The 22,987-nt window shown below is 66.0% G+C and overlaps 1 protein-coding gene across 1 annotated transcript; it reads right to left on the reverse strand.

The window, feature by feature from the left end:
- Positions 1-85: 85 nt before the first annotated feature.
- On the reverse strand, positions 86-22,956 carry USP43 (ubiquitin specific peptidase 43). The gene is made up of 16 exons (XM_042802308.1): positions 22,952-22,956; positions 17,606-18,020; positions 14,254-14,394; positions 11,333-11,433; positions 8,257-8,349; positions 7,805-7,940; positions 7,594-7,717; positions 6,380-6,542; positions 6,174-6,285; positions 4,742-4,845; positions 4,342-4,419; positions 4,101-4,230; positions 3,107-3,455; positions 1,844-2,002; positions 1,577-1,684; positions 86-1,486 (listed from the first exon to the last, which is right to left on the reverse strand). Exons 1-16 carry the CDS (start codon positions 22,954-22,956, stop codon positions 768-770), a joined length of 2,937 nt encoding a protein of 978 aa, XP_042658242.1. The 3' UTR covers positions 86-767.
- Between the last annotated feature and the right edge of the window lie 31 nt (positions 22,957-22,987).

Raw genomic sequence — 22,987 nt, forward strand, 5'->3', positions numbered from 1 at the left:
CCACAGCACCAGCACCACCACGGATGGGCCACGAAGCCCTTCCCACCCCCGGGACGGGCGCTGCCCCCCAGGCACAGCACCCGCCTCATTTCACGTGTCTTTAATAGAAACCGCCGGCGGTGGGGCTGCAGCCCCCGCGTACAAAAGCTGGCTGGAGGAATCGCGTATTGCATAGACCTTGGTGTGGGGGACCCGCCCGCCCCCCCCCCCCCCCCCCCCCCCCCCCCCAAAATAGTCGCCTTTTAGAAAACAAAAAGCGTCTCTGAATAAAACTCTCCTGGTACAATAAATACTCTCACATCTTAGAGCTGGCGGAGCCCGTGCCCACCCGCCTGCCCGCTCCCTGGGAAGGGGCGAGCGGGCGATGCCCCAGGCCGGGACGCCCCCGGCTTGGGATGCTCCTGGTTTCAGAACGACCGGTTTGGGATGCCCTCGGTTTGGGGTGCCCTGATTTAGGAGCCTCTGGTTCGGGGCGCTCCCGGTTTGGGAAGCCCCCGGTTCAGGAGCCCCTGGTTTGGGATGACCCAGCTTCAGGACACCCGAATGCTCCGGTTTGCGGATGCCCTGCTTTGGGAACAGGAGCCCCCGGGTCAGGATGCCCTGCTTTGGGATGTTCCTGGTTCAGGATGACCCTGCTTTGTCTGGGATCAGCCCTGCGGTTGAGACACTCCCAGTTTGGGACCCCCCCAGCTCGGACCCCCCCCAGTTCAGGCTGCCCTGAGGAGGTGGGGGGGGGGGGGGGGGCGGGGATGCTCACCGGCCGTAGCTCAGAAGCTGGACTCCGGCACGGTCGGGCTGCACAGCGAGGCCGTGGGCTGCCGTCCCCGCTGTAGCGTGGCCCCGGGGGGGGGACCCCGAGTGGGCAGGATGGGCCCCCCCGGACCCCTGCCCAGCGAGGCCGAACGCTGCAGGCCCCCCTTGGGGCGCGGGGGCAGGCTGGCTGAGCTCTGCGAGCGTGCCATGGCCGTGGGGTCAGGGGCCAGCCGTGCCGGGGGGACCCCCGTGTCCCCCTCCGGCCGTGGCAGCCCAGGGCGGAGGAGCCCCCCCGGCCCCTCCCCACTCCGCCCCGGGCTGCTCTGGCTTTTGGGGGGCAGGCAGAGGGACCCCTCGGCGCCGGCGCTGGCGGCTCGCCGCAGCGTGGGCACACGGAAGGGCTGCCGGGGGGCTCGGGGGGTGCCTGGCTCCTCCTGCCCCTTGCTAGGCTGTTTCGGGGGGCCGGTTGGCACGGGGCTGGGGGCCGGGGGGGTGTCGGGGCCGCTCTCCCCACCGGTGCTGAGCGGGAGGAGGGAGCGGCGGGTGCAGCGGGGCCGGCGCCCCGACTTCAGGTAAGCCACCAGCTCCCCCGGGACCCCCGGCCGGGCCCGATCCTTGCAAGCGAAGGACCAGCGCGGGGGCACGGCCCCGGGGGGGCCACCGGCCGGCGAGAGCTTAACGCTGAGGCTGCGGCCCTGGACGCCCCGCACCAAGGGTCTGGCCTCGAAGCCACCTGCAATTAAAAAAAAAAAAAAATGAAGAAGCGGGAGGATCTGAGAGGCGCCCCGGGGTGCTGGGGTGGGGAGGGGGTGCTCAGCATCACCTTTCTCCGGGGCGGCGGGGGTGCTGGGTGGGGAGGGCTGGGTGGCCACGGTGTCCCGTGTGCCCAGGCGGGCCAGCCAGTGGTCGGAGAGCGAGGAGGCCACGGAGCCTGCGGGGAGCACCCAGGGGTGCTGAGCGGCGGCGGCGAGGGGGGGGGGGCCCTGCGCTGCCCAGGGGTGCGCTCGGCCAGGCCAGGCGCGCCCGGGGTGGGGAGCTGGGGGGGCCCGGGCGCTGTCGGGGGGGCAGGCAGGGAGGAGGGGGTGCTCACCCCTGACGGAGCCGCCGGCCGACCAGGCGGGCACGGCGTCGCGGCGCTGGTAGAAGAGGATGTAGGCGCTGTGGGTGCTGACCTCGGCCTCCCGCACCCCCTCCACCCGGCTGTCGTCGTAGCTGTACCACCGCCCGTCCAGGGCGTTGCAGCAGTAGGCTGGGGGTGACCGGGGAGGGGGGGCGGGATGCAAAGGGTGAGGGGGGACGCGTGGGCTCTGACCCGGCCGCCCCCAGTCTCGGGGTGCAGCGGGGAGCATGAGCCTGGGGATGGAGGCTGCTGCTGGGGTGGGGGGGGGGGGGGGTATGCCCCCCGAGGTGCCCCTCAACTCCATGCCGTGCCCCCACAGCACACCCCTGAGCTCCCCCCCCCTCCCAAACCCACCCTGTGCCCCACAGCACATCCCCCTGAGGTGCCCCCCAACTCCATGCCGTGCCCCCACAGCACACCCCTGAGCTCCCCCCCCCCCAAACCCTCCCTGTGCCCCACAGCACATCCCCCTGAGGTGCCCCCCAACTCCATGCCGTGCCCCCACAGCACACCCCTGAGCTCCCCCCCCCTCCCAAACCCACCCTGTGCCCCATCGCATATCCCCCCCCTTGAGGTGCCCCCATAACCCCATGTTGTGCCCCCCCAAGCCCCACGCTGTGCCCCACAGCACACACCCTCAGCAGTGCCACCTCAAACCCCACGTCGTGTGCCCCAGCCCCACACCTTGCCCCATGGCACACCCCCCCTTGCAGTGCCCTCCCCCAAATCTACACCATGCCCCACAGCACCCCACCCTTGCAGTGCCCCCCTAAACCCACACCTTGTCCCACGGCACTCCCCCTGCAGTGCCCCCCAGCTCCATGCTGTGCCCCCCCAGCAACCCCCCGCAGCATCCCCAAGTTCCATGGCACCCCCCTGCTGCAGTCCCCCCCCCCAAATCCACACCATGCCCCACAGCACCCCCCCCACAGTGCCCCCCCAAAATCCACACCATGCCCCACGGCACTCCCCCTGAAATGCCCCCCCAGCAACCCCTCACAGTGTCCCCAAGTTCCATGGCACACCCCCCTGCAATGCCCCCCCCCCCAAACCCACACCTTGCCCCACGGCACTCCCCCTGCAGTGCCCCCCACCTCCAGGCTGTGCCCCCCCAGCAGCCCCCCGCAGCGTCCCCAAGTCCCACGGCACACCCCTCCTTTGCAGTACCCCCCCCCAAATCCACGCCATGGCCCAACAACACCCCCCCACCCCTGCGCCCCCCCCCGCGCTCACCCGTGTAGTGGCCGCCCTGCATGCTGCCGTGGTGGTTGCAGACAGCGTACAGGTCATAGAGGTAGTCGCGGGGGCAGCTCGGGGGCAGGCAGAGGGGGGGCTGCCAGGGCGCCCAGCGCCCCACCAGCTGCCCGCCGGCCTGGCCCCGCTGTGCCACGTGGGGGGCCATGTCGAGACCCCGCAGGGGGAACCTCACCAGCGTGGTGAGTTTGTGCCGGTGCTCAGCCACCTGGCGGAAGCGCTTGAGGTGGATGATGAGGATGTCAGGCAGCGTCCAGAGGCTCAGCTTCACCGTGCCCTGCTGGGGCACCTTGCAGTGCGGGCAGCGCCAGGCGTCGTCCGGGGCCAGCTGGGGACAACGCATGCCGTGGCCACCTCCCGCCCCAGCACCCCCCACCCCCCGTGTGCCCCCCGGCACCTCCACAACCACTGCTGGCACCCCAAACGCCGACAGCCGCTGTGCCGCGGGCAGGGCTTGCCCTGCGTGGTGGTGGGGTGCGGGTGGGGCGAGGGTGGGGTGCAGGGGGGTGCAGGCAGGGGGAGGGCTGGGTGCAGGGGGGTGAAGGGGGGTGAAGTGGGGTGAAGTGGGGTGCAGGGGGGTGCAGGCAGGGGGAGGGCTGGGGGAGGGCAGGGTGCAGGGGTTGAAGTGGGGTGAAGGGGAGTGCAGGGGGGTGCACGAGGGTGCACAGGGGTACAGGCAGGGTGAGGGCTGGGGGAGGGCAGGGGGAAGGCAGGGGGAGGGCAAAGGGGTGAAGGGGGGTGCAAGGGGGTGCAGGCAGGGTGAGGGCTGGGGTAGGGCTGGGTGCAGGGGTTGAAGGGGGGTGGGGAGGGCAGGGGGAGGGCAGGGTGCAGGGGGGTGAAGGGGGGTGAAGTGGGGTGCAGGGGGGTGCAGGCAGGGAGAGGGCTGGGGGAGGGCAGGGTGTGGGGGGGTGCAGGCAGGGTGAGGGCTGGGGGAGGGCAGGGTGCGGGGGGGTGCAGGCAGGGTGCCCCATACCTGCTCCTCCTTGGTGTAGAGCTGGAAGCACTCGTCCAGCGTGCAGCTGTGCTGCTGGCGGTGCGCTTGCTGCTGCAGCCGCACGCTCTCCGCATCCTGCACCACCTCCTCCTGGATGTTGCCGAAAAGGCTGCGCAGGGCAGGGACACACACACACACACACACACAACACGGGGCCAGGGGCAGGTCAGGGAGGGTGACCTGGGTGTCCCCCCCCCACCCCTGGAGGCAAGGGACTCACCGCTCTTTGGTGCTCGTGTCCCACTCCACCGTCAGCTTGACGTGGGGAGGGCCCCCCGCCCCGCTCAGCTGCAGGGCTCTGGGGGGCGAGGATGAGGTGAGGTGCCCCCCCCCCCCCAAAACCCCTGGTCCCTGTGGGGGTCACCTCCTTGCCACCCCGCGGTGGCAAGCGGGGACGACCACCAGCACCCTGCACAGCACCCACGGTGGGGATGTGGGGCTGGGGACCCAGTCCCCGGGGAGCGGAGGGGCCACCGAAGGTGACACTGGTCAGCCCACAGGGACACCTTCGGCCACCCACAGCAACAACACGACCACCCACAGGGACAGTGTGACCAGCCACGGTCGCACCGCTGACCCAGGAAACAAGGGGACAGTTTGGGGACAATCCTGCCCCTTACCTGTCGATGGCAGGGTGGCAGAGAGGGCGGGGGTCCTGCGGGGACAGGTAGGTGCAGGGGGCCGAGCCCCCGGCCAGGCGGATGCGGAAGAGAGCTCCCGCGCCCTGCAAGGGGAGAGGGGGGCTGTGGGGCTGGTTGGGGGGCAGAGCCCCCCCCCCAGCCCGCCAGCGATATCTGGGGGGAGCTGTGCAAAAAAAAAAAAAGCCCCCAAATCAGATTTCTTTGGTTGGGGTGGCTGGGCTGGCAGGGGACACCTGTGGGGATGCGGACACGAGGCTGGGGGATGACCTGTCCTGCTGGCTGTGGTGTGGCTGGGGGGCAAAGGGGAGCACGGGGACACCAGCGCCCGCGGGATGGTGGCACCTGGGTGCTGGGGAGGGTGGCTGAGCTGGGGTGGCTCTGCCGTGCGAGCTGGATGGCACTGCAGCCACCCACGGCGATGCTGTGGCCACCCGTGGTGACAACACTGGCCACCGGTAGTGGCAACGCAACCACCCACAGGGCCACCACAGCCACCCATAGTGACACTGTTGGGCACCCACAGGGCAACATGGCCATGCCCAGGGCCACCACAGCCACCCACAGGGCCAGCATGGCCACCCGCAGCAGTAACAGAACCACCCACAGGGACACCAGGGCCATCCCCAGGGACACCACTGGGCGCGGGCAGTGTGAATACGAGCACCCACAGGGACAGCATGGCCACCCACGGTGACCATCAGCCACCAGCATCAACAACACAACAACCCCCAGGGCCACCACAGCCACCCACGGTGACACCGTTGGCCACTCACAGTGACTGTGCAGCCAAGCACAGCTCCACCATGGTCACCCATGGTGCCACCACAGCGGTGATGGTGCCACCACAGCCACTCATGGCTGCATCACGGCTCTCCATGGAGACATCACGGCCACCCACAGCTCTACCATGGGCACCCATGGTGACACCAGAGCCCATGATGGTGCCACCACGGCCACCCGTGGAGACACCACAGCCCGTGATGGTGCCACCACGGCCACCCGTGGAGACACCAGAGCCCGTGATGGTGCCACCACGGCCACCCGTGGAGACACCACAGCCCGTGATGGTGCCACCACGGCCACCCGTGGAGACACCACAGCCCGTGATGGTGCCACCACGGCCACCCGTGGAGACACCAGAGCCCGTGATGGTGCCACCACGGCCACCCGTGGAGACACCACAGCCCGTGATGGTGCCACCACGGCCACCCGTGGAGACACCAGAGCCCGTGATGGTGCCACCACAGCCACCCGTGGAGACACCAGAGCCCGTGATGGTGCCACCACGGCCACCCGTGGAGACACCACAGCCCGTGATGGTGCCACCATGGCCACCCATGGCCGCAGTGGCAGCACGGGGCCCAAGCGTGCCCCCGGGGAGGGGACAGCGGTGTCCCCCCCTCCCGCTCACCTGCGCCCGCACCTCTCCCCGCAGCAGGGCCCGCAGCTGGGCCAGGATGCTCTGCTGGAGCTGCTCCCAGGAGACGCCCCGCTCCTCCCGCAGCACCAGCGGCGGCCCGAACCTGGGGACAGCGGGGGACACCGGGCTGAGGGGGGGGACGCCCCCGCGCCCCCTCCCGCTGGGAAGGGAGGGAGGGAGGGAGGGAGGGCGGGTACCTGGCGAGCTGGGCGCCGGCGCCCGCCGTGTTGCAGAGCAGCAGCAGGATGCGGCCGCCCGGCCCGCGGTGCAGGCAGTCGGAGGAGCGGGCGGCGGCGGGGGGCAGGCGCTGCCCCTCGGGCTGGGCCGTCCCGGGGGAGGCGGGCAGGCTGCGGGGGCACCCTGCGGGCAGGGGGGGGGGAGAGCACCCAGCCCCCCCCCCCGAGGGGTAGTGAAGGGGGTGTCGTTTAGCGGTGATGGGGGTTACTTAGTGCCGCGGAGGTGCTGGGCGCTCCGCCTGCTGCCGGGGGCTGCCTGTGCCCCCCAGACTGCAGCACGGCCTCCTGCATCCCCACGCTTCCCACCAATCACAGGCCTGGGGGAACATGGCCTCCACCAATCACAGCAGCGCACACCTGCCTCCAACCAACCATAGCAGAGCACTCCTGCCTCCGACCAATCAAAGAAGAGCACTCCTGCTTCCAACCAATCACAGCAGAGCAGACCCACCTCCATCCAATCACAGCAGAGCATTCCCACCTCCAACCAATCACAGCAGAGCACTCCTGCCTCCAACCAATCACAGCAGAGCACTCCTGCCTCCAACCAATCACAGGCAGGAGGGAAGAGGGAAAAAAAAGACCACCACCAATCACAGCAGAGCACACCCGCCTCCACCAACCATAGCAGAGCACTCCTGCCGCCGACCAATCACAGCAGAGCACTCCTGCCTCTCACCGATCACGGGCAGGAGGGAAGAGGGAAAAAAAAGACCACCACCAATCACAGCAGAGCACACCCGCCTCCAACCAAACATAGCAGAGTATTCCTGCCTCCAACCAATCACAGCAGAGCACTCCTGCCTCCAACCAATCACAGCAGAGCAGACCCACCTCCAACCAATCACAGCAGAGCGCACCCACCTCCAACCAACCACAGCAGGGCACTCCTGCCTCTCACCAATCAAAGGCAGGAGGGAAGAGGGAGAACCAAGTCCACCACCAATCACAGCAGAGCACACCCACCACCAACCAATCACAGCAGAGCACACTTGCTTCCAACCAATGATAGCAAAGCACTCCTGCCTCCAACCAATCACAGCAGAGCCCATCTGCCTCCCACCAATCCCGGGGACGCTCCCCGCCACCCTCCGCGCTGCACAAGCCACTCCCGGCCAATCCGCGTGGCGCGGGCAGGCAGCTGCCAACCAATGGCGGGGCGGGGGGGGCGGTACCTGCGCGGCGGGCCGGGGGGGGCTGGAAGGCGTAGAGGGGAGCCCCCTCCCCGGCAGCACCCAGCTCCTCCGCGTCGCCCAGGGAGCGCAGGACGCCCCGCGGGGACACCTCGGCCAGGATCACCTGCGGGACGGCACCCGGCGCCCTCAGTGTCCCTCAGGGGCTGTGTCCCCTCCCCGGGTCCCCCCCTGACCCCCCCCCCCCCGTTACCTGCTCCGGGGGGACGTGTCCCTCCCGCGCCACCATCTCCCGCAGCTCGGCCACGGTGCCCAGCAGAGGCACGGCCAGCCCCACCCGCACGAACCGCCAGCGCTCGCACTGCAGCACCAGGGTGACATTGAGAGCCCTGGGGACACGGGTGGGGGACACGACGCGCACACGCCTCAGCAGGGCGGGGGGGGGGGCGGGGGGGGGGAAGGCGCCGCGCTGAGACCCGATGCCGCTCGTGACCGTGCCGGAGGGACCCGCGCCCACCAGCGCAGCAGCTCCGACCCCGGGGTAACAAACACCCCTGGGGCACAGCTCCTGCCACAGCGGCGGTCACTTGTCCCAGCGCTGCTGCCAAACCCCCCCTCCCCCCAATTAATTATTTACCCCCCCAAATTTGCAGATCAGCTGTGCCGTGCTGGCGAGCGGCTGGGGAGGCGCGGGGCCGGGCTCACCTGGTCTGGCGCAGCGGGATGGGCAGGGAGATGCAGAGGAAGGGGTCAAAGGTGTTGCTCTGCTTCAGGCAGTGAGGGCACGTCAGGGAGGACCTGCGAAATACAGCCGGGGCGCGTCACCAGCGCGGGGACAGCCACCCCGGCACCCCCCCCCCCCCCCCCCAGAGCCCCCACCCTGGGGCTGCCACCGGGACCGCAGCCCGGGGACCGCGCGGTGGCACACAGGGTTTGCACGGCAGGGCGAGGCAGCGCAGCCCCTCCCCGCCTGCCCAGCCCAGTGGTCTGTTCACTCTGAAACCTAACAAGGGCACCCACAGTCACTGGTGCTAGAGAAACCAGAGTGAAATCCCAGGGCTGGGGTGGGGGGGGGGGGGTGTCTCCCACTCCTAGGTGTGGCTGTGGACCTGTAACCCCTCCAAATCCTGCTCCCCCCTCCCAAGGGCTCGCAGACCCCAGGATGGCTTCTGGAGGCTTTGGGGTGACCCCATCCTGTATGGGTGGGGGTTAAGCGAAGACAACGCCTTGGGGAGCTGGGGGGGACAGGACCCCTCCAGAAAAGCAGGGCGGTGGCTGGGCTGCAGCGACGGGCAGCAGAGGGGCAGCTGCCTGCAGCCCCCTGACAAACCCCACCGCGTCCCCTGGGGAGGTGCTGCCGGCCCCTCGCCGCCCCGGCACCAAGGCCAGGGGACACTGTCCCACCCGCCACCTGCACCCAGGGGACACCAGGGTCCTGCCACGCTCCCCACGCACCCGCTGCCGGCCCCCACCGCAGGGCCAGATCCTGCACCACTGGGATCACACACCCCCCCAGCACCACGGGGCCAGACCAAAGCCTGGCTTAAATGAACCTTTAATGCCATCAACTACCTCACCTCCTATTTCTTTTTCTTTCTTTTTTTTTTTTTCCCCTCCTTTGTATTCAAGTAAAAGGGGAAAAATAAATTAAAAACCAAATCAAAATCCTGAGTCCTTGTTATCCATCACCTTGAAGAGCCACCAAGCTCCCCGGGAAGCAGCCACACAAATTAGTAATTCCTTTTGCACACAGACAGGCTCTGGTGCGCGGAAGGGGGTGGATAATTAAAGTGTCTTTTCTTCTTACAGGGCAAGGGATTAATTCAGAGAGAAGGAAGGACTTGTTATTCCAGATGTGACCCCCACGCCCGCAATGCCACAGCATGGGGACAGGGTGGCCAGGTGCTAGCCCACCCAAGCACCCCGTGAGTCTCAGCCAGATGAAGATGTGGGGTGTCCCATCACCCAGCTGCGGGGGCCCCCCCATGCTGGTCCTCTGGGCAGGCTTGGGACAACCCCGATCCTGAGTCCTGTGATAGAACCACAGGGTGGTTCGGGTTGTGAGGGACCTTCAAAGACCATCCCACCCACCCCCCTGCCCCGGGCAGGGCCCCCTTCCCCCAGCCCAGGGGGCTCCCAGCCCCGTCCAACCTGGCCTGGAACCCTTCCAGGGAGGGGGCAGCCACAGCTGCTCTGGGCACCCTGGGCCAGCGCCTCACCCCCCTCATTGTAAAATATTTCTTCCTTATGTCCAATCTAACCCCACCCTCTTGCAGTTTAAAACAGTTGCCCCTTGTCCTGTCGCTACAGACCCCGGTAAGATGTCTCCACCTTTCTCAGAAGCCCTCTTTCTATATTGAAACGCCGCTCGAAGGTCTCCCTGGAGCTTCTCTTCTCCAGGCTGAACCCCCCCAACTCTCAGCCTGGCCTCCCAGAAGAGGGGTTCCAGCCCTCTGGCCGATCCTCCTCTGGACCCGCTCTAACAGGTCCACGTCTGTCACGTACCGGGGGCCCCAGAACTGGACACAGGGCTCCAGGGAGGGTCTCACCAAAGCGGAGCAGAGGGGCAGAATCCCCCCCTCTCGACCTGCTGGTCACGGTTCTTGTGATGCAGCCCAAGGTACCACTGGCTTTCTGGGCTGTGAGCGCACGTTGCTGGCTCACGTCCAATTCTTCATCTCCCAGTACCCCCGAGTCCTTCTCCATTCACCACCCAGTCTGTACTGGTACTGCAGATCGCCCCGACTCAAGTGCAGGACCTCACGCTTGGCCTGGTTGAACTTCACGAGGTTCACGTGGCCCCACTCCTCCACCCCACCGGAGCCCCCCTGGATGGCATCCCCACCCCAGTAACCAAGGGCACCCCTCAATGGTGCCACCCGCCAACTCGCCGAGGGCACGCTCGATCCCACCACGTCATTAAACTGTACTGGTCCCAGTATGGACCCTTGAGGGACACTACACCTTACTGGGTTGCTCCACCACCTCCACCCCGAGCACAGGCTGGTGGAGGACAACCAGGAGGAAGCAAAACCCCTGCCTGGCCCCCCCGGCCCCGCAGCCGCCTTCCTTTTGTCAGCCGACTGCTACCGCGGTGCAAAATCAGCCGTCCCAAAATCAGCACTCGCAGGGAACCGCTTAAGGGTTCGTTAGGGCCAAGGTGAGGGGGGTGGTGGGGTCTCTGATGGAAGGGGGGTGAAATGCCCATGGGAGACACGCGGCGGGTGGGGCAGGGCTGGGGTCTGCCCGTGTCTGTGCCAAAAGGTGACACTGGATGTGGCTGATGCCACCCTCTGTGCCCTCGCTCCCAAGGACCAGGCATCCACAAAAACTGTCCCCGGGATGTGGTTCAGACCCTGCTCTGGATCAGTCCTTAATAAAACAATTCCACCCCCCCCCGGTCTGGCCAAGAGCTGCTTGTCCAGTCACCCCCACCCCGCCGCACGCACCCAGCCCAGACGCCAGCAGCATTGCACCGTGCAGGTAACACACACCTTCACCCTAATTGTGCTGCTCCCCAAGCTAATTACCAGCAGCCCCAGGGCTGCAACAGGGGTGGGGAGCAGGCAGGACACCCCACTTGCTGCCACGGGGATTTGGGCTCCTCTTCAGCACTCGCAAAAATATTTGCTGGCACTGAAGTGGAGTAAGAAACGTCCAGATGGCCGGAGCCTCTGCAGGGCCGGGCGCTCCCCGGCTCGTCCCCTCCCTGGGCTCAGGGTCCAGGCACCCAGAAGCAAAATGAAGCCCCCGGCCAGGGGGTCCCGGCCTCCCCGCTCACCTGTACTGCGCCTGGAAGTGGCTCTGCACGAAGCTCTGCCCGCGGGGGGGCCGGGCGGGCGGCGGGGAGCTGCTGGCACCGCCGTTCCCTTCCTCGCCGGGCTGCGGGAGCAAGAGACGAGCCGGGTGAGAGAGGTGCCAGGGTGACCCCCCCCACCCTTGAGGGGCCGGCGACATGTCCCAGTGAACCAAGCCCAGCTTCGGCGTCCCCACGGCGTGAGGACAAGCTGCAGGTGATGCCAAAGTGACCCCTGCCCAGCCCTCCAGGCTCCCTGCATGCCTCGTCCTGGGGAAATTTTGGGGTACAGCCCATATGACCAGCCGTAGGTGGCCAGAGCTTCTGGAGACCAAGAAATTGGAGCTGGAAACATATTCAAGCCCAGCTGGAATGTTCCAGGAGGGAACTCCTGGATGAGTCGGCTGGGTGCCCACAGCAGCACCTCCGGCAGGGGAAAGCCTGGGGAGGGGAAAGCTGGTTCCCCACAACACCCCCCCCAGGAGCCCCAGCACCCACCTGCAGGGTGGGCAGCCCCGGCGGGGAGGTGCCCAGAGCACCCCAGCACCCACTGTGCCGGCAAACGCACCCATGGGTGCTGGGACCGGCCATGCTGCGGGCAGCTGGGGTGCGAGTGGGTGAGATGGTGGGATGCTGTGCAACGAGTGGGTGCCGAGTGGGTGCCGTGTGTCTGTGTGATGAGCACCTGGAGTGGGTGGGAGCTCCTGGAGCGGGTGGGCACATTCCTGCGCTTGTATCCACCTGAGGCAAACTCGGCCAGGCATGAATTAATCACAGGCAAAACACCAGAACCAGGGAGCTGAAAAAAGCCCCGGGGGGTGCGATGTCCTCCCAGACAAACGTGCCAGCACGGGCCGCAGAGTCGCCCAGGAAAGCGGCCCCGCTGCTGCGTGCTTCCCCAGCGCCTTTACCAGCGGCAAGCCCGGGCACGGCGCCCGGCACGCAACCGGGCACCTCAAGCCCAGGCACAGTAGCCCAGCACGGCACCCCGAGCCCGGGTATGGCACCCAGCATAACACAGCACCCCGAGCCCGGGTATGGCACCCAGCATAACACAGCACCCCGAGCCCAGGCAGGGCACCCGGCCCCCAGCCCAGCGCAGGCGGTGGGAGCGGTGCCACCCCACCAGCACCCCCCGAGCTGGCAGGGGAGGCAGCGTGGGGAGCGCTTGCTCCGCTGCTGACCCAGCCCTCGGCCGCCTCCCCACACCCCCCATCTTGGCTCTGGGCAGTGGGGTGACCACTCCCCCCACACCACAGACCTCTGCACTTTTTCCAGGCCTGATGCACCAGCTCCCGGCACCCCGAGCCAGGGACCCCCAGAAGAAGCGAGTCCTCTGCTCTGCTCCCTCGGGACCTGGGACACTGGGACGGGACCCCATTACACAGCCAGCTTGGGTGACACCTCCCTGCCCACCCCCTGCCCCATGAACCGCCGGGAGCCCCCATCCTTGCACAGGAGCCACCGGCTTCACCCCCAGCTGTGGCCACCCAAAACCCGATGGCAGAAGAAATGCTGCAGAAAGGACTGGCTGTTTTGGGGTAAGACAAGGAGGTTTTGGTGTCGCAATGAGGAAGACTGAAAATCAGTGAGGTATTTGGCTGGGAGGTGGATTTTCCTCGTGCCATCTGCTGGCACTGGGTCCTGCTGAGCCTGACGTGTCCTTACGGTCTGCCTGGGACCGGGGTCCATCTGGTGTGGCACAGAGGGGACCTGGACTGTGTCTGTGCCCCACACGGCCCCAAAAATCCCTCTAAAACCCAAGAGGACGGATGCCTCCTCCTCCTCCTGCAGCCCTCCCGGCAGCCAAGCCTTGGTCCCCCACCCGGGCAGCCCCAGAGCCCACCCGGTGCCACTGCAGACACCTCGTGGGCATCCATCAAACAGCCAGGACGGTATTTCCCCCCGCCAGCCTGCCCCGCTCCGTGCCCTGACCACCATCTTCTGCGTTCCACCAGCTGAGCCCCCCCAGTCCCCAAGCCCCAGCACAGGCTTGACCAGTAGCCCACCATCCTCCCCGCGCCCCGTCCTTCAGTACCTGCACAAACCCTCCTCCCCTAACCCCCGCTGCCCAAAACCAGGACGGGCATGTGGGTGCCCAGCTCCCTTCACACACATTTAGTGAGTCTCATCCCCTGCCAGGCTCTCCCGGGGTATCTAAATGCCTCTGGGGAATGGCAAGCAGGGCTGAGGACGGCTCAGCTCAGTGCAGGGATGGCTGCAGCCCCCTGGCCAAGAAGGGCTGGAAGCCACAGGGCTGCCCCGGCCAGAGGCTTAGGGGCTGGGGCTCTCCCACGCGGGATGGAGCTCTGCCCACGCGAGGCTGGAGGCTGCCTGTGGGGAGCCCCAATCCGCGCTCCTCGGCCGCTGCCACGACCCCCCAGGCTGGGGACAGGGACCCCCGTGCCCAAGCATCACCCCCAGAGTGGGGACAGCACACGGCCACGCCAATGCCGGGTGCGCAAATCCAGCCGGCGGGCAGGGCCAGGCTTAATTACTTGTTTTGCCAGCAGCAAAGCCTTGAGCGTGGTAATTACAGCAGGCTTGGCGGGAGGCAGGGAGGGACGGGTGTGGGGGCTGGACCTCCAACTGATCCAGCAACCCCAAGAACCAGGGTGCCCACCAGAACTGGGGGGCGCAGCCAGATGGGCTCCTGCCAACACCCCCCCCGCTCTCCCAGCACCCCAAACCACCCTGCCCAGCCCCGCAGCACCCACACCCCAGCACCGGCCAAACCACATCCCCCCCCGCATCCCCATCCCCTACTGGGGTGGGGGGGTACAACTCCAGCCCACTCCCCACCCCCTCCCAGGAGGACATCTCGGCTCCCCCGGTCCCAGACCTGGTGTGGACACCCTCCCCACCCCGAGCCAGGGTGCGCGGCCACCCTGGCGGGGGCCACCCACCTCCTGGGGGACGCGGGCCTGCTGGGCCGGGGAGGCAGCCCCCAGGTCCTCGTGCATGCGGTCCAGCAGCCAGAGCAGGAACTCGAGGGCGTCGTGCTGCGCGTTGCCCCGAAACTGCGAGCTGTGCTTGGAGACGATATTCTGCAAGAGACGGGCAGGGAGGGCGCTGAGCCTCCGGGGCCACGCTGCCTGGCGCTAACGAGCGGCTGGTTCGTTAGCACTCATCACAAAAATCCAACCACCCCCCCCCCTCCCCGCGTCCTGCCTGTCCTGCCCCTGCAGGGACACCACCGCCGCCCTGGGGACGCGTGGCACAGGCAGCAGCTCTGCGGCCCATCACCGTGGTGTCCCGGCTGTCAGTTGCTGGGATGAGGCCGGGAGGGGACGGGGCACACCCCAACAAAGGCCATACGGGCCAGCCCAGCCCACGGGGCCCCGCCAGCGTCACCCACCCCACACGCTGTGGACGGCATCACCTCGGTGTAACGGCCAGGGGAAGGCAATTCCCAGCGTCGGGATTACTCAGCAGGCAGCAGCTCTCCCCCAGGCCCTGCCTGCATGTGCCCCCCATCGCCAGCAGCCAGCCCAGTGCCTCCCCGTGCCTCAGTTTCCCCAGCCAGGCGACGCTGGCGGTGCCAGCCCAGCTACCCAAGTCCCTAGAAGAGACGAGGGCTGTTCCTCGACAGCAAATGTGCGGCTGGCGGGCAGGGGAGCTGCCAGCCCTGCCCGCCCAGGCAGGGGGAAAGCCCCCGAGCGAAACCTCCTGCGTCCCAAAACTGGGGGGGCTCAGCTCACCGGAGCCCGACACTCAGCACCCTCCAACTGAAGTGGAGCAGGTGAGATCGGGGAGGGGGACCAGAGATGTCCCTGGTAGAGCCACGTGCCGGGGGGGTTCCCTCCAACCCCCTCTCTGAGGGCAGTGCTGGGGAGGGGGCGCTGCCCTCCCCTCTCCCCCTTCCCCCCAGCCCTGCAGGGGATCCCTGGGAGCTGCTGATGGGGCTCCCCACTGCATCCCCCCCCCCATATCCCCTTCCCCTAGCCTCTGCCCCAGACACTCAGCTCCAGGCATGGCACAAGAATCGAGCCCCGAGCAGCCATGGGGGCAATGAAGCCACTGTGATGCTCCCCCCGGGGACCCTGCTCCGAAAGCCCAGGTCCCCGTGGTGCCACCAACAGCAGCATCCCCCTGCCCCACAACTTCTGCCATGCCCGGATCGGGCCCTAACGCCGTGCACCCCTCCGCCTGCCCCCCACCAGCCACACCACAGCATTTTGGCTAATTAGCATTAATTTCCCTGTCAGGCAAGTGACACAATGCCCTCCCGGGGGGGGGGGGGGAGGGGGTTGGGGAGGGGGTGTGGGGTTCCTCCCTTGCTGGGAGCCGCAGTGGGAAGAACAGGGCTGGGAACTCTGTGGGACCAAGGCAGTGCACGGGGAGGAGGAGCCCATCGGGGTGCCATCAGGCCACCCAGCCAGCGCCAAAGCGGCGGAGGTCCCACCAGTTTCGGGTGGCCCCGGGGCTCAGCCGGGGGTACGTGTCACCAGCAGATGCTGGGGTGCCACCAGCCCGCGAGAGCTGCACGAGCAGCTCCCGGGGGAGCGGCGGGAGCCAGGATGGGTCCCTGACCCCAGAAAAGCAGGATGCACGGGGCTGGGAACCCTGCTGGGCTCCCTGCAGGGACCCCTGGGCACCCCAAAAGGCAGAGCTGGGGGTCCCCAGGGACTCATCTCTGAGTCTGGGCTGGAGGTGGCTGCTCAGAGCAGGGAAAGGACAATTTCAGCAGCTCAGTCCCAAAACCAGCACCGGGAGGGAGAAGCCCCAACCATCCGTGTAGATTTTAACCAGCTGTCCATGTGATTTTAACCAGCACACTGGGACCTGCCGGGACAGGGATCGGACCACCAGGAAACACCCTGAGGCAAGACCCCCTCCGGCCCCCAGCCCCGCAGCACAAGCGTCCCAGTACAAGCAGAGGGAGCAAGGCCACCGCGGATGGGCTTCAAGCAAAGCGAGTCACAGATTCGGCTCTTATTTTAAAATCTTATTTGGGCAGATTTGGAAGAAAAAAAGGAAAAAAAAAAAAAAAAAAAGTGGAAATTCATGGAAGATGCAGATAACCACCCAGAGGGAGAAAATTCAAAGCAAAGGCTGAAAGTTTTGGGTTTTTTTTTGCTCTGTGCCTGAGGAATGTGCGTGCATGGGAGCAGAGGGCATGGAAATATCGTGCCCAGCACTGCAAGAGATGGTTACTTTGTCCTGAAGAAATTAACGGCAACGAGCTCCCCCAGGAGCACCCACTGCACCCCAGCAGTCCCTGTGGGGTGGGTGCTGCCACCCTCCAGGCAGGGAAGGGAGACAGGCAGGGAAAGGGGGGGCAGAGCAGAGGGTACCCCGGCTCCTGCCCGCACAGGACCGCCCCGACCCGGGAAGAGACCTGGCTTCCCAGCGGCTCCTCCGCACGCTCTGCCAAGTTCAATTGCGGCAGCAGTTTAATTGCAGCACCCTGCTGAAATGTCACTCACGGGCATGTGTCCCTGTGCGCGGGGGGGCCGCGATGCCAGGGGACACCTCGGCCCCGTCCCCAGGCAGGCCCTGCAGCACCCTGGCGTGTGCGCGGCAGGGACGTGACACCCACTCTGTGACGGGGGCTGAGGCCACCGAGTTGGGCTCCCGTGGCACCACCCTGCCTCACCCCACCGTCACCGACAGCATCGCGCCCACCCTTACGGCTCCGTGGGGTGGCCGGGGCTGGGAGCTCGCCCACCCGGGGTGGGGGGGTCAGAGCTCAGGTGACAGCAGCGGGGTTGGGGGCGGGGGGGTGAGGTCCGTGGGGAGGATGAGGATGGGGAGGGGCTGATGTGAGCAGGGGGTGCTGGTGGGTGGTGGGAGCAGGAGATGCCAAGGGGTGCGGGAGCTGGTGGTGCTGGGGGGTGCAGGAGCTGGGGGGTGCCAGGGGGTGCCGGAGCTGGGGGGTGCCAGGGGGTGCCGGAGCTGGGGGGTGCCAGGGGGTGCCGGCGGGTGCAGGAGCTGGGGGGTGCCGGGGGGTGCCGGAGCTGGGGGGTGCCAGGGGGTGCTGGTGGGTGCCGGAGCTGGGGGATGCCAGGGGGTGCGGGAGCTGGGGGGTGCCAGGGGGTGCCGGCGGATGCAGGAGCTGGGGGGTGCCGGGGGGTGCGGGAGCTGGGGGGTGCCGGAGCTGGGGGGTGCCGGGGGATGCTGGTGGGTGCAGGAGCTGGGGGTGCCGGAGCTGGGGGGTGCCAGGGGGTGCTGGTGGGTGCAGGAGCTGGAGGGTGCCAGGGGGTGCCGGAGCTGGAGGTGCCGGGGGGGTGTGTGTGCTTGGGGCCCGGCCGTTACCTTGAACTCGGCGGAGAGCTGCGGCGTGTAGTCGCGGGTCCAGAGGGCGCGGACCAGGGCGGCCAGGCGGTGGGTGACCTCGGCGCCGGCCCCGCGGGCGCGGTAGCGGCCCAGCGCCAGGAACTCGGCCAGCGGCGCCGTGTTGCTGAGGCACTGCACCACCGCGTTCATGAAGCAGGTGTTCCCGTGGTTCCGCAGCCCCTGCGCGCCCGGCGGCCGCTCCCCCCCGCTCCCCTCACCCGCCTCCCCCCCGGGCCGCCGCCGCCGCTCCCCGCCGGAGGGGCCGCCCCCCCCGAACCCGCCTTCGTCGTCCTCCGGGGCGGCGCGGTGCCTGCCGCGGCCCCCGGCCAGGCGCGCCCAGGTGCGGAGCAGCCGCCCGGCCAGGCTGCCCAGGGAGCGCAGGCCCCGCCGCCGCCGCCCCCCCGCGCCCCCCCCGCCCCGCCGCCCCGCCGGGCTCCCCCCCCCGCCGCCCCGCCGCCGCCCGCCGCCCCCCCCCGCGCTCATGGCCCCCGGCCGCCGCCGCCCCCCCCCTCCGGCCCCTCCGGCCCCTCCGGCCCCTCCGGCCCCGCCGCCGCGGCGAGCATGGCCCCGGGCGGGCGCTGGGCACCCCCCGCCGCCGGTGCCGGTGCCGGTGCGGGGGCCGGAGGGGCCGGGCGGGAGGTTTTGTGAGCGGCCGGCTCCTCCCCCGGCCGGGCTGGCTCTGGGAGAAGGGAGAGGGAAGGGAACCGGGAGGAGGAGGAGGAGGAGGGGGGAGCGGGGAGGTGCTGGCGGCAGGCGGCATCGGCGGCCGAGCCCCGGCTGCCCCGCGTCCTCAGCATCACCCCCGGGGACCCCAGCCCGCGGCCCCCTCCACGGCCCCAGGGCTTTCCCAAGGGTCCCAACCGCGGCGTCGTGTCCTCCCCCCCCCCCCCCCCGGCATCCCCCCCCACCCTCAGCATCACCCCAGGGTTTTCCTGGAAGTCCCAGCTACGCCCCAGCCGTGCTGTCCCGCTTGGCCCCAGCATCACCCCAGGGTGTCAGAGCATCACTGCGAGGTGCCCCAAATCTGTCGCCTCCGGATCCTCTTACTGGGGCAACAGTCACCTTTGCGCACACCCACACACGCACCTCCCTGAGCTTTTGGGACCTAATGTGACTCCTTCCCCGCAGAGGAACAGAAGGAGATTTGCCAGCCCAGCACTGGCAGATCCCACAGGGCTTTGGCCACCTCCTGCCCACCCCACACCAGCCGGCACCACGTGTGGGTGCTCATTTGGGGTCCGGCAGAGCCTGGCCGGGGAGGGATGGTGTCACCTACCCCCAGCTGCAGGGACCAGCACCTGAGCCCTCCCTGTGCGGCCGGGGGGATGCAGGGTGGCTGAGGCCACCAGGTCAGCTCCCTGCTCTCCACCCGCAGCACCGCCGGCAGAAACCCACTGTGGTTTTTACAGGTGCTTTTCAGCCAGATCAGTCCCCTGCACCAGCTGGATCTGTCCCACGGCACCGCGCCGGCACAAGGAAGGGGACTGAAGTGGGACCAGCCATTTCTGCAGCAACTCGCCCTCCCCTCGACTGCAACCCAGCAGCAGCGCGTTGCTCTTCAAACAGCCGCAAGAGACCCAAATCCCCCAACCCAGCCCGGCCACGTGAGGCTGGAACCTGCTCGCCGCTGCCAGCAACCCCGAGATTAACTGGCCCAGGACTGCTTTGACAGCTCCCACCTGAGAAAACAGCGGAGGCAGGAGGTGGCCAGGCTGCCCCGTGTGCCGATGAGCCCGGGCACATCTCGGGCAGCTGCTGTCCTTAACCAGGGCCAAGGGGCTGGGAAGGGATGGAAAGAGCCAGGCAGGGGTGCCACTAAATGTCACCTTGCTGCAGGGCAAAGGGTGTTACGGTGGCCCCATTGTGGCTGCGTGGCTCTGCTCTCCCTCAGGAGCTGCGGAGGCTGATGCTGAGCCAGGGAGGGGATCCCTGGGGGGCTGAGCTCGGCTGTGGGTGCTGCAGGTTCTCTTCCAGCGCCGCAGGTCTCAGAAGCACCCAGCAGCATCTCCCCCTCCTCCAGGAAAGGGTCTGCTGTGCCGGGCAGCTCCCCCACCGCCTTCCTTGCCCCACGAGCTCCCCGGGGGGGGGAAGGAATGTGCCTCAAGCCCTGCCCTGGAGAGTGATGCAGGTTCAGAAGAGATGGGGCAAAAGGATGGAGGAAGGGCCAGGAGGTGCTGCTGGATGTCACAGTCCCTCCTCTCCGTGGGGCAGGGCATCCCTGCCCTGTGGGTGTGAGTTCAGGTGGCAGGGAGGCGGTGACGTCCCCGGGGAACACTGGCCTGGGGGGCACGGGGGAGGGCAGAGAGGCAGCGGGCAGGCACGGGCAGAGGGCTGTGCGCTGGTGACAGGGCCAGATGTGATCTCAAGCAAAATCCATCACGGCCTGGCCATGGCGAGCAGGTGGCCCCAGGGCGCCGGCAGGCTCGGGAGCTGCTTCTCCAGAGAGGAGAGAGCACTGACCCCAGCTGAAGTTTTCCTCCCTGATGAGTACGGGCTGCCCCCCGAGAGCCTGGTGCTGGTGGGGGGGCACCCCTGCCCCCCCTGCTCCCAGCCTCCTGGGGAAGCAGCCCCCTTCCAGGAGCTGTCTGGATCTCCATCCCCCCGGGGGGCTGCCGCCCTGGGGCCAGCCTGGGCTCTTGGTCTTTTCTCTCCTCCCAGTGAGATGGGAATGAAGGCGGGAAGCAGCCCTGCCTGGTGGGACGGAGCCCGTCTCTCTTGTGACCTGGGGGACCTGCTCCTGGGCTCGGCAGCACTCGGACTGGGCAGGCTGGTGGGATGCGGTGTGGTGGCTCCAGGCAGGATCTGGCCCTTGCATCGTGTCGGCTAGCTGCTCCCAGCCTGGCTAAGGAAAGCTGCGGGCACTGCAGGAGGGTCTCGCTGTCTCGGGCAGTCAGGGAATGGCATCAAGGCTGAGCCAAAACTCCAGCTACAAACACACCCAAGCTCAGAGGTTTGAATCTCCAACTGGCTCTGCACAGACTGTTAAAGCTCATCTCTCAGCATCCTGGCCAGAGAGCTGTGAGATCCATCTTTACAAAGCCAGTGTATAAAACGCTCCTTTTGGAAAGGGATCCTTAAAGTTAGGCTCCCTTCTCCTATATGGAGGCTGCAATCCATAAATCAAAGTCCCAAGAGCTCCCCGGGACACCCGTCAGCCTCATGGTCCTGCTGCAAATCCTGCTGAAAACCCCTCGGAGGTGGAAACTGGAATCCGCTGGAGCATTTGCATGAGGGTATCGGGATTTTTTCTATCTGAATTATTTAACAAAGGCAGGTTGTGCTTCACGCAGTGTGAGAAGAATGGGGTTTATCGAATCTAGAAGCTCCTGGCTCGTTGGAAATAAAAGTACTTGTTGTTTCTCTCTAGTTAGTTCTGGCTGGACACTCAAGCCCGGCAGCATCCCACCCGAGCCAAAACAGCAGTGGTGAGAGCAAGAGAGGGAACCCAAGCAGGGCTTAATGTTGAATTAAGTGGAACCAGAAATCCAAAGCAACCTGATAATGAAAGCAAGGAAAAGCCTAAAGAAGAAACGAGAGGAGACAGAAACTCAAAGAGGTAGGAGCCAGATGGAGGGAAACGGATCAGACACTGGCATTTGTTCGAAGGGGATGGATAGAAAGCGAGACCTGATGAACACATGAAAGGGAAATAGTCTAAAATGTGACAGTGAAACAGAGTCAAGTCAAAAAAACCTCAAACCTGCCAGAATTAGAAAGTATTAGATAATGAAAGCGGCTCCCCTGGGGGCCCCAGCAACCTGCAACAAAGTGCAGCAGCTACATAGCACCGAGACTCCCTGATTCCCAGCTGCCCCCTGCGATGCTAACGCGGGGAATATTAACAGCACACGTCAGACAAAGACTTAAAACTCTGCTCGGGTTTTTATTTAGCAGCATCTTTCCAAGCCCCGGGGCACAGACATCCCGCCCGGCTCCCGGAGCAGGCGGGCAGCGGGCAGCGATACCTTTCCGACAGGTAACACCAGTTTATTCCAACCCAAAGCAATTCGCAAGCTGGAGTGAGAGCTGGGAATGCTGCTCGCTAGGCTGATCTTCCTCTCAATAATACCATATTTGCAATCTTGCCTCTTCTTCAAATCGTTCTGAACACGATGCCTTCCTAGTCAAGCTAAATCAAATATTTATCGGCGCTGCAGCACACTGGCAGCGCTGGGTTGCGTCAGCACTTTCTCTCTAAAAATGCCTTTTTCGGAAGCTCCTGGCTGTCTCCAGCTTCTGCATTTCAAGCTGCTGTTTTCTGCACACTCGGCTTAGGCTTTGGAGCAAATTTGGGGTGGGGAAAAAAATCTAAATGTCAAATGCAAAGAGCAAGGGGAAAATACTTGCTCGCTATTATGGAAAATTCCTTGTTATGGCATGAACTGTCCCATTGCCTTGGACACCACACGGCTGGGATGAATATGAAAACACGGATAGTTTTGGTTTGATTAGGGAGACGCGCTGACAGGACAGCATTAGAAATGTCTCCTCTGACTGGGCAAGAGTCTCAGCGCCAGCGAGGCACTTGGATGTTGGGATGACCGCAAGAAAAAAATCCTGAATAGATCTAGGCTGAGCTGATTCAGGCCTGGCAGAAATCCATTTTCATGCTGCCAAATCTCAATAATAATAATAAAAAAAAAAAGAGAAATCTTTGTACATGCTCGCCGGGCTTTGCCACAGGACGATGTTGTCTTTTTTTTAAGCCTCTCCTGCTCTCTTGGCACGGGCTGGGAACACCTGTGCAGCGGAGTGGAAATGTGCTTTCAACAACCCCGTCCTGCTGCCGGGGCTCGCGCCCGGGGGCAGGTGAGGGAGGGCTGGGCCAGGCAAGGTGGGTTTGGGAGAACCAGCCTGGCCCGGCTGCGGCCCCGAGCAGCGGGCAGATCGGGGCGGCAGCGGCGGCGCGGGGCTTCGCAGACCTGGGTAATGGCAACGGCTTTCTGGGTACAAGCAAGGGTGATCGAAGCCGGCGGTGCTTTTTTAAGAGATTCTTTAAATCCCGGGGAAATTCGTAGTGCCGGTCCGCTGGCAAAATAGGGCTGGTAGTCTGATCTCACTGTTATTGGGATGGTCACGGAATCACCAGCCACCCCCCATCTAATAGTTACATCCGATCTTATGGCTTAAGGCAGAAAGAAAAAGCTTCCCCCCCTGCAGAAGACACCTCCTTGTTCACCCTCTCCAACTATAATTAAATTATAGATAGCAAACTAAGTTATTTAGTACCCCGATTAAGGATGCATGTATCCTGTCTTTTTTTGGAGTGCGTTTGAGAAGGGACAGCATCCAGGCAGGTAAATGCTGCTTTTCCAGGGATCTCACATCATGCTGACGAACGGCGATGAACATGCTCCATCG

The sequence above is a fragment of the Tyto alba genome, unplaced genomic scaffold, assembly GCF_018691265.1.
Source record: "Tyto alba isolate M040663 unplaced genomic scaffold, T.alba_DEE_v4.0 Super-Scaffold_39, whole genome shotgun sequence".
NCBI lineage: Eukaryota > Metazoa > Chordata > Aves > Strigiformes > Tytonidae > Tyto > Tyto alba.